The sequence below is a fragment of the Propithecus coquereli genome, unplaced genomic scaffold (assembly GCF_000956105.1).
Source record: "Propithecus coquereli isolate 6110/MARCELLA unplaced genomic scaffold, Pcoq_1.0 Scaffold77, whole genome shotgun sequence".
Lineage (NCBI taxonomy): Eukaryota > Metazoa > Chordata > Mammalia > Primates > Indriidae > Propithecus > Propithecus coquereli.
In genome coordinates this window covers 2,077,829-2,090,991 of record NW_012153840.1, presented here as the reverse complement: position 1 = coordinate 2,090,991, position 13,163 = coordinate 2,077,829, and the positions used below count along the sequence as shown (strand labels likewise).

The following is a 13,163-nucleotide window of genomic DNA, read 5'->3' as shown; positions in this document are numbered from 1 at the left end:
CCTGTCTCTAGTAAAAAATAGAATAAAAAATTAGCTGGGCAACTAAAAGTAGAAAAAATTAGCTGGGCGTGGGGGCACACCCCTGTAGTCCGAGCTAATTGAGAGACTGAGTCAGGAGGAGTTATGCAAAACTAACCTGATTTTTAGTTTTCTCCCCCTAGTCCACCCCCAGCTATACAGTTACTGGCCTGGAAAAATCAAAAAGGTGCTGTAAACTTAGTGCATCTGTTTTTGGCCTCAGGTGTAAAAGTTGAGTTAACCACACTCCTCCATTCATGGCACTTTATCATCAATGATTAAGCCCCCTGCTTGAGCCCAGGAGTTTGAGGTTCTGTGAGCTAGGCTGATGCCCACGGCACTCTAGCACTCTAGCCCTGATAACAGAGTGAGACCCTATCTCAAAAAACAAAAAACACAACCCCAAGGACCAACAACAAATATTTTTCTTCCTCCCCTAACACACAACATAGTCTCTTGAAAGCAGATAGAACCCATATTCCAATACCTATCTTTGGCATTTTTTTCAAAATATTTCAAGGGTGATGGTTGGGATAAAATAGAAAAAAATATTTGGACACGAGCTCCTTTTTCCACTGGGCTTTGGGAAAATCCCCATCTTGCATGCTCCCAGGGTATCTCTCGCTGATAAGCCTGCCCATAAAACCGAGGCATTAGCCAGGGCCAGGCTTACAGAATCCCAGGGACACACCATGATCAGGATCCTACTGCTGTCTGCATTGGTAGTTGGAGGTGAGCCCTGTCACCCAGAGACCCTGGTTTTCCATCCCCAGGTGGAGGTGGGAAAGGGACCTTCCTGCCTTCCCCTCTAACCCCTCCCCGCCCCCTCTGCATGAAGTCCTATAGCTATAAGAAAGCTGGAGCAGAGATCAAAAGAACTGGACCAAAGAGCAGAACTCTATGATCTCTTAGGATCCTTCCAGAACCAAGATTTTCTATTTAAGGGGTAGGAATGCTGTGAGTGTAGGGTACATTGCTTGGGTCACTGCTACCTGGGCTCACAACCCTTTCTCTTACCACAGCTCTCAGCTGTGGGCGCTCCACTTACCCGCCCAAGGTGTCCAGGGTGGTCGGAGGTGAAGATGTGAACCCCAACAGCTGGCCCTGGCAGGTGAGTCGACCACGCTATACTTCCTCCTTCCCGGCCCCACTCCCCTCACATCACCGCTTTGCCCTTCCACCATGGGCTCTATTGTGCTGGCAGAGATGAGGATTGGTGGGCAGCGTGGCCACTTCACCAGTAAAACATATTTCTGTGGCCTGGGCCAGCCCTGGGTGTCGGGGAGAGGTGCCTTCTCCAGCTTCAATAAGGAGCTGCTCCACCCCACTATTCCTGCCCACAAATTCACATAGTCTTACTCTGCTAACCAATCAGATGCTTGCATACAAATGTACTGTTGTCGTATGAACCATTCATCACCACCTATGCAAATGAGCCTTGCTTTAAGGAACCAATCAGTGCTGTTTATGCAGATTAATCCTTAACTATAGGCAAAGCAATGAAAATTGATGTTACCAATGAAAATGAATGTTTCCTTACGTTCACATAATCATAGTGATAGCAAGACTAAAATGCAGGGTGGGGCACAGGCACAAAGTCCTAGGACATGTCAGTGGTGGGACTAACCCACACCCACCCCAACTTGAACTCCTGGCCTCAAGCGATCCTTCTGCCTCAGCCTCCCGAGTAGCTGGGATTACAGGTGTGCACCACCCAATCCAGCTGTTAGTGACAGGACTCTCAAAGGAAATGTATGGAGTTCACATTGTCATAAATAAATATAGGGAGATCTCTCTTGTCTGACATAATTGGGACTGAGTATTGAAAAACTGATTATAGATAAATTATTTTAAATCATACATATATGCTTTAAACATTTTATCTTAATTTAGATCATGTAAATATACATTCATTCACTAATCTTTTTAGTTCTTAACTGTCATTCTCATATAAACCATCCCATAATATATCATCTACAAGTTCATTTCTTTAGAGTAGAAACTTTGAAACACTCATGAAGCAATCTGAGTGACGAGCCCATCCAGACTTTTACGACTTTTTCTCCTAATCTTTCCACTTTCTCACACACTAATTCAAGAGAATTTTTTTTAAGAGTCATGGTTATCCAGTCTCTTCCAAGCATTTAACTTAGTTTCCATACAAATCACAACTCTCTTTTCGAACTCATATTTTGGTAGTTACGTGTTTAATGAAATTTCATTATTGCGAGCAGAATGTACACAAACAAGTGTGGGTGCAAACCCGGCTGAATTGGGGTGAGTTTCTAAACCTAAGTGGTGGGTGCGTCTAGGGGCCTGCTAGCCTTCTGTGTTCAGGGTGCCTCATGCCGCAGTCACTATGTTTATAGAAGGAATGGCCACCATCTAGGCCCTGCCCTTCAACTAAGAGAGCCTTCTGGCTCATGCCTGTAGTCCCAGCTACTTGAGAGGCTGAGGCAGGAGGATCACTCGAGGCTGGGAGTTTGAGACCAGCTTGGGCAACATAGTGAGTCTTTAAAAATAACTTAAAAAAAGAGAGGGCCAATGATAGAATGGTGCTTGATATTTCACAATTTGTATACTTGGCTTTATGTCCCTTTACCACTTCTTTTGCTTTTTTCAAAGTCGCACAGTATTTTTTCTCTGGGAGGTTGGAGGAGGGGCCACGTCCCTGCGCTGCAGGGCCCCAGAGCACAGGGACACTTGTGCTGAGATCCCCTCAGTGCTGCCGACCTAAGTGTTTCCTACCCTCTTGTCCCAGTGTATCCTTGCCTCGGCAGCCAACTGCTGTGAGTCTTGGAAGACCCTACACTTCCTGCTTCTGTTTCCTCGGGGAGATTTGTTTATTGGGCTGGGTGGGCAGGTCTAGCTGGGCAGAAACTCAGGGGAGGCAAGCAAGGCACTGACTTTAGGGGAAAAATTTAAGGGGGTAACACAAAACTTGGCAACCAAAATGAATAATATTTGCATGCAATATTTTTAAAAATCAAACTTAATACAAAAGTATCCATAATGAACAAAATATCAACGTTTTAAACAAAGCCAGGATTAATGTGACTCAGCACTGTACTACCTGAGAGGACTGACATCCCCAAGATTGTGGCTCTGGGTCAATGCTCCCAAAACGAATCCACCATACACTCAAAAATAAAGGGCTACGAGCTTTAGAACTAAAGTAGATTTAAAGTTTTCCAAAAAGTATAAAGTTTCCAAAAACAGATTCCGGATCCAGGTGGCCGGGGCTCCAATCCTGGCGATGACCTGGAGCAACTCCATCGCCCTTTGGAGGCAATATTAGAAACACCCTAGAGCCGTGTGGCACGGACCCCATTGTGCTGATGCACATCAGCTGCCTTAGTTTACTCAGCTGTGAAAGGGGAATAACGATGCTGCCTCATAGGGTTGCTGTGGTTACGACGTGAGCTGATGCACATTCTGAGCTCAGAACAGTGTCTGGCCCCTGGCAAGTGCTCAAATTATTAGACACGTAAAGTGTTTGCTATTGTGATTACAGCATTCATCCCCCCGAGAGCCCTGCACAGTAGGTATTATGTTCCCCATTTTCCAGATAAGGGAAGAACTTCTCAGGCTGGACGTGGTGGCTCATGCCTGTATTCCTAGCACTCTGAGAGACCCAGGCAGGAGGATCGTTTGTGGTCAGGAGTCCGAGACCAACCTGAGCAAAAGTGAGACACCCCCTCCACCCCGTCTCTACTAAAAATAGAAAAAATTACCCAGGCTTGGTTGCATAGGCCTGTAGTCCCAGCTACTTGAGAGGCTGAGGCAAGAGGATCCCTTGAGCCCAGGAGTTGGAGGTTGCTCTGAGCCAGGCTGACCCTACAGCACTCTAGCCCAACTCTAGGCAACGGAGCAAGACTGTGTCTCAAAAAAAAAAACCAACTTATCTGGGACACAGAAAGGGTACCTAGTTGCCCTACGTCACCCGGTTAGCCCGGGGCACAGTGAGGATTCAAATTTGGTTCAGTCCTTGCTCTTTGGGCCACACTTTGCTGCCCACAAGTAACATGTGTTACGTGGACACAATTTCACATCTGTAGGATGGATGGCTTCAGCCTATTTTGAGATTGAGGAGGGAGGCACTTTTAGGTGTGTTTTTTCCATTTTGTCTAATTTTAAACATCTTTTTAAAAGCCAGTTCCAAGGGCAACATACGTAACCTAAACATCTGTACCCCCATAATATGCTGAAATAAAAAAAAAAAAAAAGCCAGTTCCTCTAAGGCCCCTTAATATCGAGCAAATGAGAAACGCCCAGTGGCTAATCAGAAATGCAGACGTTGGGAGAAAAGCAGCGCAGAGAGAACCACTCCCCCAGAGACAGGAGCCCTGGTCAGAGCAGTCGGCTCTGCCGTCACCTCCCTCCTTTCTGCTTGGCCATGGCACAGACTTGAAAGACAGGAGAGGAGGAATGAAGACGGGGGAAGGCCACGCGACAGCCTCGTTAGAGACTGGAACAGTGACAAATGCTGTCACCTTAAAGTTTATGAAACCTAAACAGAAATAATCTTTTACCAAAAAAAGAAACATGCTAAGGAGCTGGGGGTGGAAGGAAGTCGGGTGCACTCAGGCATTCTCACATTCCTAGGACTGCATTCAGTCCTCAGGGAGAAACTAGAGCGACAGGTGACAAGATCTACAGGAGAGATCACACCCTTGCCCTGGTGATTCCACTTTCGTTCATTCACTCATTCATTCGTTCATTTGCTTACTCAGCACTGATTCAATCAGTAAGTATTTACCAGACACTGTTTCTAAGCACCTGGAAGACAGCAGTGAGGAAAAGAAAATCAGAGACATTTTTTTAAAGTGGGGTGGCTGAGACAATAAACAGTTGATGGGTAAATTCATAACATATCAGGTAGCGAAAGATACGATGATGAAGAGTAAAGCAGGACAAGAGGGAAGAGAGAGACGTGTGCACGTCTGTGTGTGTATGCATGTGTACAGGAGCGTGCATGTGTGTGTGCGCACAGCATGTTGGATACGGTGGTCATAGAAGGCCTCACAGAGGAAGTAACCTTGAGCAGAGACCTATAGGAAGGGAAGGAGAGAGCTATGCTGTTACTTGGGAGAAGAATATTCCAGGCAGGGGGAACAGCAAGTGCAAAGGCCCTGAGGCAGAAGTGGGTTTGGTGCATTTGCAGAACCGCACGAAGGTCAGTATGGCTAGAAGAGAGGGGGTGGAGGCCTATGAAATCAGAGAGGTCAGGGAGGGCCTAGGAGGTCATCGTACAGTTTGGGATTTTACTGTGTTCAAGGGGGAGGCACTGGAGTGTTTGAGCTGAGAGACATAATCACACTACATTTACTTGTTTTCTAGAATTTATTTATTTATTTATTTATTTACTGTTAGAGACAGGGTCTTGCTCTGTCACCCAGGCTAGAGTACAGTGGCATCATCATGGCCACAACAACCTCAAACTCCTGGGCTCAAGCTATCCTCCCACCTCAGCCTCCTGAGTAGGTTGGACTATAGGAGAATGCACCACACTGGGCTAATTTTTCTATTGTTCATATTTTAAGAGAGGGGGGGTCTCCTATGTTGCCCAGGCTGGTCTTGAACTCCTGGCCTCAAGCAATCCTCTTGCCTTGGCCTCCCAAAGCGCTGGGATTACAGGCATGAGCTATCACTCGTGTCCCCAGACTTACATTGAAAAGGATCATTCTGCCTGCTGTGTTGGAAAATATGAGTGGGAGCGGGGAAAACAGGACACTAGACGAGAGATGACAGTGGCTGGGGCGAGCAGCTCAGGTGGTGCCGGGGTAGCAGTCACTCCACGTGTTCTGAAAGCAGAGCTGACGGAATTTGCAGACGGATTTGAACGCAGGATATGAGAGTAAGAGAAGAGCAAAGGATGACGCCAAGGTTTGTGACCTGAGCAGGAAGAAGAGTCGCCATTTACTGAGACGAGGAAGCCTGCGGAAAGAACAGGATTGGGGGGTGGAATCCGAGAGGTTGGTTTCAGACATATTAAATTGGAGGGAGCTAAGAATAGCTCCCAAGAAGGGGAAGATCTCAACAAATCAAGTTGCAAAAAGATGTTCAGAACAGTTATGTTTTAATTGCCTATGTAAGTTTTCGATATTTTGTTTATCCTGAATTTTTGTGTTAATTTTGATTTTTTTTAATAGATAGCATTAAAATGATTTTTATCGGGATGGCTGAGTTTTTGGCAACCCCTTATTTTGCACCTGTGAGTGCCTCACTCCCTTACTGGGCCGGCCACGGCCCTGCTCTCGTGACACTGGACAGCAGCGCCGCCTAGACCTCTCAGCCCCCGGCGTGCCTGTGCTTCTCCACAGGTCTCCCTGCAGTACAGCTCCAACGGCAAGTGGCACCACACCTGCGGAGGGTCCCTGGTGGCCCAGAACTGGGTCATGACAGCGGCCCACTGCATCAGGTAACTGCCACGCCCCAGGCACCCAGCCCGAGCACCGCCCGTGCTGCCTCTCGGAGCGGGGCCCGAATGGCCCGCACCAGGCTGTGCAGATGACCACCTGCATGGCCAAGGCACAAGCTTCAGTCCACCTATGGTTCTGTCTGTTGGTCCGTCCATGCGTCAATATGTGGCATGGACTGAGTGACCTGTGCCAGGCACTGAGGGAGGATGCAGAGGAGGGGACGGTACAATCCCTGCCCTCCAGGTTTGTAGATGTGGCCTCTGGATCTGGAATTGGGTTCCCACAAGCAACTTCTCCAAGCTTCAATACTATCACCTGTAAAAATGGGGTGAGAGAATTGAGTGTGGATTAAATAGGCCTGGCACTTAGTAAGTGCTCAATAAAAGTGAATTATAACAAATACGCCAATTATAAGGCCCAGGGGGAAAGAGAAGATTCTGCAACGTTGTTCACTTATCCTCTTTCTTCCCTGTGACCTCTGCTTATCACATCAGCTGGAACTCACCGGAGCTTCCAAGGTTTGGCTGGGTCGGTGTCACTCTTGCTAGGGGTAGTTCCTTTCTCCCACCTAATTCATAATAAATTCCACGAGATGATGGGAAATTAATAAGGCCTGGGAGTCAGGAGTCCTGGCTCCTGGCCCTGGTTTCTCACTGACTGTGGGACTCTGGACTAGTTAGCCCTCTCTGGGCCTCAGTTTCCCCATCTGAAAATGAGAGCTGGAGGGTTAAACCAGAAAATGCCCTTGAGGGCAAATAACTCCTGTTTCTCTGTGTTCATCTATTCCCTTCAAAATAACATAGAGATTATGTTATTATAACTTTTGTATTGCAGCTCGTAGTTAGCATAGTAACAAATTATTACATAGTTGTAGTTATCATGCTGTATAGTTTATGTTACATTAGAACCAGCTGCCCCTGGGGAAGAAAAATCCCCAAACTCCAACCCGTGGCTCCCGCAGTAGTCACTTACATCCCCATTGCTATCCAAAGCCAGGCCTCTGGAGGGGACGCATTAGGGTGTCCCTGCCTGTGGGGGCAGCTGGGAGCCCACTCCGTTTGGCCCCTTTCTCCCAGCTCCTCCAAGACCTACCGCGTGGTGCTGGGCCGGCACAAGCTCTCCACTGAGGAGTCGGGCTCGGTGGCTGTCAAGGTCTCCAAGCTCGTGGTGCACGAGAAGTGGGACTCCAACCAGCTTGCCAAAGGGTGCGTCTGGGTGCACTTGGAGGGTGAGGTTGGCAAGGGAACAGACAGGGGTCTCACGGAGGCAGGGGGCTCAACCCTACCCCCTCCTTTGCTGCCTCTGTAGGGAGGCAGAAGGAGCTCTGACTCTTAGACCTGGAGCCAGCCCCAAAGGTCCCTGGGGCGGGGGTGTGACCTGGGAAGGCAGAAGCAAAGACTGCTAGAGTGACCTGGGTTTCCTGCCAGCTGTGCCTGCTGGCCGCCTGGCCAGCCCAGACCCTCGCTGACCATGCCGCTCCTCCGTGCCAAGCCTTGGAGACCCAGGGATGCTGCTGCAGATGCCACGACTGTCAGGGGAGGAGGGCACAGTCTCTCCGCCTTCCCCTCCCGACAAGGCCTCTGTCCTGCCTGTCAGGGCAGCCCGGGAGTCATGTCCACAGAAAGACGACAAGGGTTTCAGAGCTCTCCAGGGCCCCACAGGGCATGGAAAGTCAACCCTCTCTTCATGCTCGGCCTCTTCACTGACCCAGGAATGACATTGCCCTGCTCAAACTGGCTTCGTCTGTCTCCCTGAGCGACAAGATCCAGCTGGCCTGCCTCCCACCTGCTGGCACCATTCTCCCCAACAACTACCCCTGCTATGTCACCGGCTGGGGAACGCTGCAGAGTAAGTAAGTGGGGACCAGGAGGGAGAGGAGGCAATGTTGCCCCTGTCCATCCAGGGCCTCTCGCTGCCCCGGAGAGGCCAGAGGGCATAGACTGGTAAGTCTGCCTGGGTTCAAATCCCAGCTCTCCCGCTTGATAGCTGTGTGACCTTGGGCACGTTAGGTAGCCTCTCTGTGCCACAGTCCTCATCTGTAAAATGGGATGATCATAGCACCTACATCACAGCGTTGTCGAGATGGTTGAAGGAGTGCTCCGATGGGAGGCTCTTAGACCAGTGTCTGGCACATCGTAACTGCCAGGTGTTAGTTGTCATGATGCCTGTGATGGAATGAGACTGTTTATACAGACCACATGACATGTTCCGTATGGCCCAAGGCCAGAGTCCAGGACAGCATTTACTCTGTGACCTCAGGCTTCTGGAGCTCCACAAGGTCCCTGGAGACCTCGCCAGACCCTGCACTCCTCATATCAAAAGCTGTCCCATGTGCCACTAACCAATCAACTGTACAGTAATATAGAGAAACAGTATAGACAAACATGGCTGCTCCCATGGCAACCCCGTGGATGGGAGAGAGTAACAGGGGCCAGAAAGAAGAGGCTACAGCCCGAGCCACAGTGAGACCGTTTGTACCAAAAGTAGAAAAATTAGCCAGGTGTCATGGTGCTGTGCGCCTGTATTCCCACATACTCTGGAAGCTGAGGCAAGAGGATCGCTTGAGCCTAGGAGTCTGAGGTTGCAGTGAGCTATGATCACACTACCACCCTCCCACCTGGATGACAGGGAAAGACCCTGTCTCAGAAAAAAAAAAAAAAGAGCTAGACAGAAAGCCCAGCAGGTGTCCACTACTTCCCTTTTTCTCAGGAGTCCCTTTGTCACCGTAATGCTCTCTCTCTTGTCATTCAGCCAACGGGGATACTCCTGACATCCTGCAACAGGGCCGCTTGCTGGTCGTGGACTATGCCACGTGCTCCAGCTCTGGCTGGTGGGGCAGCACCGTGAAGAACAACATGGTCTGCGCTGGGGGTGACGGCGTGACCTCCAGCTGCAACGTGAGTACAGAAAATCCGGTGCCCCTGTTATGCCACCAAGTGTGGCTGGAGATGGGGAAAGGCTCTAGGAGTCCTGGGGTCTGTCCTGCTGCCTCCTGGCAGAAGCACCCAGAAATAGCTCCGGACATATCCCCGACCTTTGATCTTGTCGCCTCAAAACGGAATTGCTGTAGGGGGACTTTGTCCCATAGTGCAAGGTGGGACAGAGTGGGACGGAGTAGAAGTAGCTCCACACCTTTCAGATCACACTGTACCCCACGCTCTCTGCCCACATAGACAACCCCCCGCCCCGAGGACATTCCCTCACGGTGGAAGGAAATGGCCAGCAGCAGTTAGGGGCCTGGTAGCCTAACTCCGGGACGTGTCCTCAGCTCCTTCACTAACTGCCTGTCCAGCCTGGCGGGTCCCAACCTCCAAGACTCCAGGTCCCCCCTCGGTGGCCGGGAGCACTGACAGCGCTCCTAGGCGAACCTCACGGCTTTGTGATTTGCTGAGATGAGGCATAGACAGTGCTCAGCCCGGCGCTGGGCGCACGGAAAGAAGGAATGTCAGCGCTTGTCGGGATGGTGGCACCACCTTGAGCTGTGACACGGGGCTGGCTTCAGAGGGCAGAGCCCCCGCAGTAGCACAACAGAGATGCCATGAGCACAGGGGTTCTAACGCGCGGCCTTCCTCAGGGGGACTCCGGGGGGCCGCTGAACTGCGAGGCAGAGAACGGCCAGTGGGAAGTGCACGGCGTGGTCAGCTTCGGGTCCAGCCTTGGCTGCAACTACTACCACAAGCCCTCCGTCTTCACACGGGTCTCCAACTACATCTCCTGGATCGAGTCGGTAAGAACCACACGAGCCCTGAGCCCACGGGCACTGCTCTGCTCACCCGCCCCAAGAGGGCCATGGCCGCCCGGGGTCTGAGAGCCCCTCCTTCCTCCTGAGGTGTAGGCAGGAGCCCCCGCAAAGTTTCTGCGTGGGCAAAGTTGAGTGAAAAGGAACATGGAGAGTGGCCTTGTCCACAGAGGTTGAGAACAGAGGATTCTCCTCAGGCATTAAGAGTGGGTTCCTTAGGATTAGTGGGGTATTTCGGTTTTGCTTCTCTGTGTGTAGGCACAGACCCCACCAGCCAGTGCTAGGAACACTCGGATTCATCTGCAAAGCCCAAAACCTAACAGTTTGAGACCTCTGCAGCCTTAGTCATTGGAAATCAGTCCACGGCCACTCTTCCCAGTTGGTTCGGGGCTGAGGTTCCTGGGATGCAGGACGTCCAGCTGTAGACGGGGACAGTCCAGGCACACGGGGCCGAGGTGGCCCCCTATTCTTGTGAATGTGAAATCGGCTGTCCCCTACGAGTTTCTGCACCAGCTCAATTTCTGTATTTTTGAACAATGAACACACATTTGTTTACAATAACTATACAATTATTTATTAAAAAAATAATAGCAATCACCAGTATTAAGGAGCAGCCACGGATACAGCAGCTGTGAGCAGAAGCAGAACAGGAAGCGTCATCATGAGAAAGGGGGACCTGGGGGAGGGCGGGGGCCCTGAGCCCAGTGGTGGACACAGGAAGGGAAGAGGAGGACGCTCTATGCCAATTGGGGGCAATTTCTTAACCACCCCTGGCATTGCCACCACCTCAGTTTGCTCTTGGGACTCGACCTAGACCAGGGCTCCTCCACATTCTTAGGAGCCAGAGCAAGTGAGAGTCGTGGCCTTTGTGGCAGAGCCCCCAACACAGGGGAGAGCTGGCATCTGACTGCTTAGGTTTAACTTGCAGAAACTGTTAGATTGAATTCAACTGACACTCATGAAACCAAGTATGAACCTGCAGCCACGAGCACGTGGTCACAGGAGGAAAACTGCACTGTCAGAACAAGCAGGTGGTTGTTTCCCAGGTTGCCCATGAACACCTGCCAGCTCCTCGTTCACTGCTCTGTCTGCTGCCATTTCTTTGCCAGCACGTGCTCACAGGCATCAGAGATTCCAGAAAAGTTTGTTGGAGAAAAATGGAAAATCAAAAAAAGAGTGGGCATTAATTAGCTTTTGTTTTTGTTTTTGGTAAATTGGGGGAAAGCCATGATTTCATTTGGGCAGAGGGAAGTCTGAGTCCAGCTGCTGAGGTCCCACCAGCGTTTCAAAGGAGACTGGCCTGGACAGAGGATGCTGAGGGGCCTTTTCCCAGCCAATCCCAAGACCCCTTTCCCGCCCCAGCTGCGTGAGTCTCCGTGCAGCTGGTCCCCGCAGTACCTTCAGGGCTCAAAGCAGGGGCCAGGGGCAATTGTCCTGACTCCTTGTCCCAGCGTCAGCTGTTCCCAGCAACACACACAAGCATCACAGAGCAGGCCAGACCCTAAAGCGTGGCCGGACAGCAGCAGGGATCAGCCGGGAAAGCGAGCCTTCCAAGGCACTGGGCAGAGGTCCTGCAGTCACGGGACAGCAGCCAAGGCAGGCACAGATGCCCGGGAACGGGTTCCGGAAGTGGAAGAGCCAAGCGCCCAGCTGTCCTCGGGTGGGGGTAGCCCCCGGCAGCTGCGGAGGGCCTGATGAAACCATGCAGTGGTCCCAGCCCAGGCACACACGGTGTGCAGCCTGGAGTCACGCGCAGCTGCAGCCTGTGGGTGCTTGGGAGAAACCCAGACAGGTGACAACCCAAGGTCAGGAAGCTGCCAACAAAAGATCTGAGCAGAGAAGCTTCAGGAGGAGACACGTGGCCAAGGGCATTCATCCTTTCAACAGATGTCTCCTGAATGACAGCAACACAGGGATCTTCAGCAATCACTAGCTTTATTTTTTCAGAAGATAATACATACTGTTTGTAAAAATATTAAAAGAATATGAGTATATCAAACAAAAAAGCAGAAGTCCCCTATCGTTTCACATCCGCAATTCCACTGTCCAGAGCTGTCACTGTTAACGGCTCAGGTGTGGTCTTCTGGATGGTACGTGCACGTATAAACTGTCTATGTACGTACATAGGTACATGCTGTCTTCTAACCAAAAGATACAGTCCTACTCTCCATACGGTCCTGCGACTTACTTTTTTCACTTAACACCCTCTCACATTTTACATGTCAGTACATACGTCTGTGTCATTCTTTCGAACAGCCAGATAATGCTTCGTATTGTGAATATAATGGTCGAAGCTTTCACCTGTTTCCTATGTTCGACACTTACAGAGCTCAAGGGAACATCCTTGCACATAATTCTTGCACAGGGGTCTGAGTGTCTGTGCTACGGCAGCTGCACTGATCGTGAACTCGGCGTGTGAAAATGTTTAACAGATACTGCTAAACAGCCTCTGAAACCAGGTTACGGCCCCACCCACAGTGCGAACAGTGCCTTGCAAACAGCAGTTTTGATCTGAGAAACAAATGAAATCTGAAAGTATGCCCATCCACACATTTGGCTTATAATTTTTAGGGGTTCACAGTCCCCCACCATGAAGCCCAAAAAGGATCCAAGCTAAGACCCCCTTTACAGGAAGACCCTAAGAGGTCAGTGAAAAGCCGTGATCACATCTTTCTCTCCCAAGCATCATCAGAACTCCTTAGGCAGGAGCTACCCCAGCGCAGGCTGCCCGGGATTCACATGAGTAGCGGAGCCTGGAAGGGCAAAGACAGGAAACTGCCAAGCGCAGCACTGCTGTTTGGTTAACTTGATTATTTTGTGTGCACCCTGCAGGTGATGGAAAACAACTAACCAAAAGAAGTCTGCACGACTGTTTCAGACTTGGAAAGGTCACAGAAAGAAAATGATATTATAATAAAGTAACAACTACATGAATCACAGCTTGGTGAGACTCTTATTAGCAAATCATCTAACATCCAGGGCCC

The 13,163-nt window shown here is 50.3% G+C and overlaps 1 protein-coding gene across 1 annotated transcript; it reads left to right on the top strand.

Annotated features, from left to right (window-relative positions):
- Positions 1 to 691: 691 nt before the first annotated feature.
- Positions 692 to 13,107, top strand: LOC105824902 (chymotrypsin-like elastase family member 2A). The gene is made up of 8 exons (XM_012662511.1): positions 692 to 750; positions 1,041 to 1,129; positions 6,342 to 6,439; positions 7,517 to 7,645; positions 8,152 to 8,288; positions 9,192 to 9,337; positions 10,015 to 10,167; positions 13,012 to 13,107. Exons 1-8 carry the CDS (start codon positions 711 to 713, stop codon positions 13,027 to 13,029), a joined length of 810 nt encoding a protein of 269 aa, XP_012517965.1. The 5' UTR covers positions 692 to 710; the 3' UTR covers positions 13,030 to 13,107.
- Positions 13,108 to 13,163: the final 56 nt, after the last annotated feature.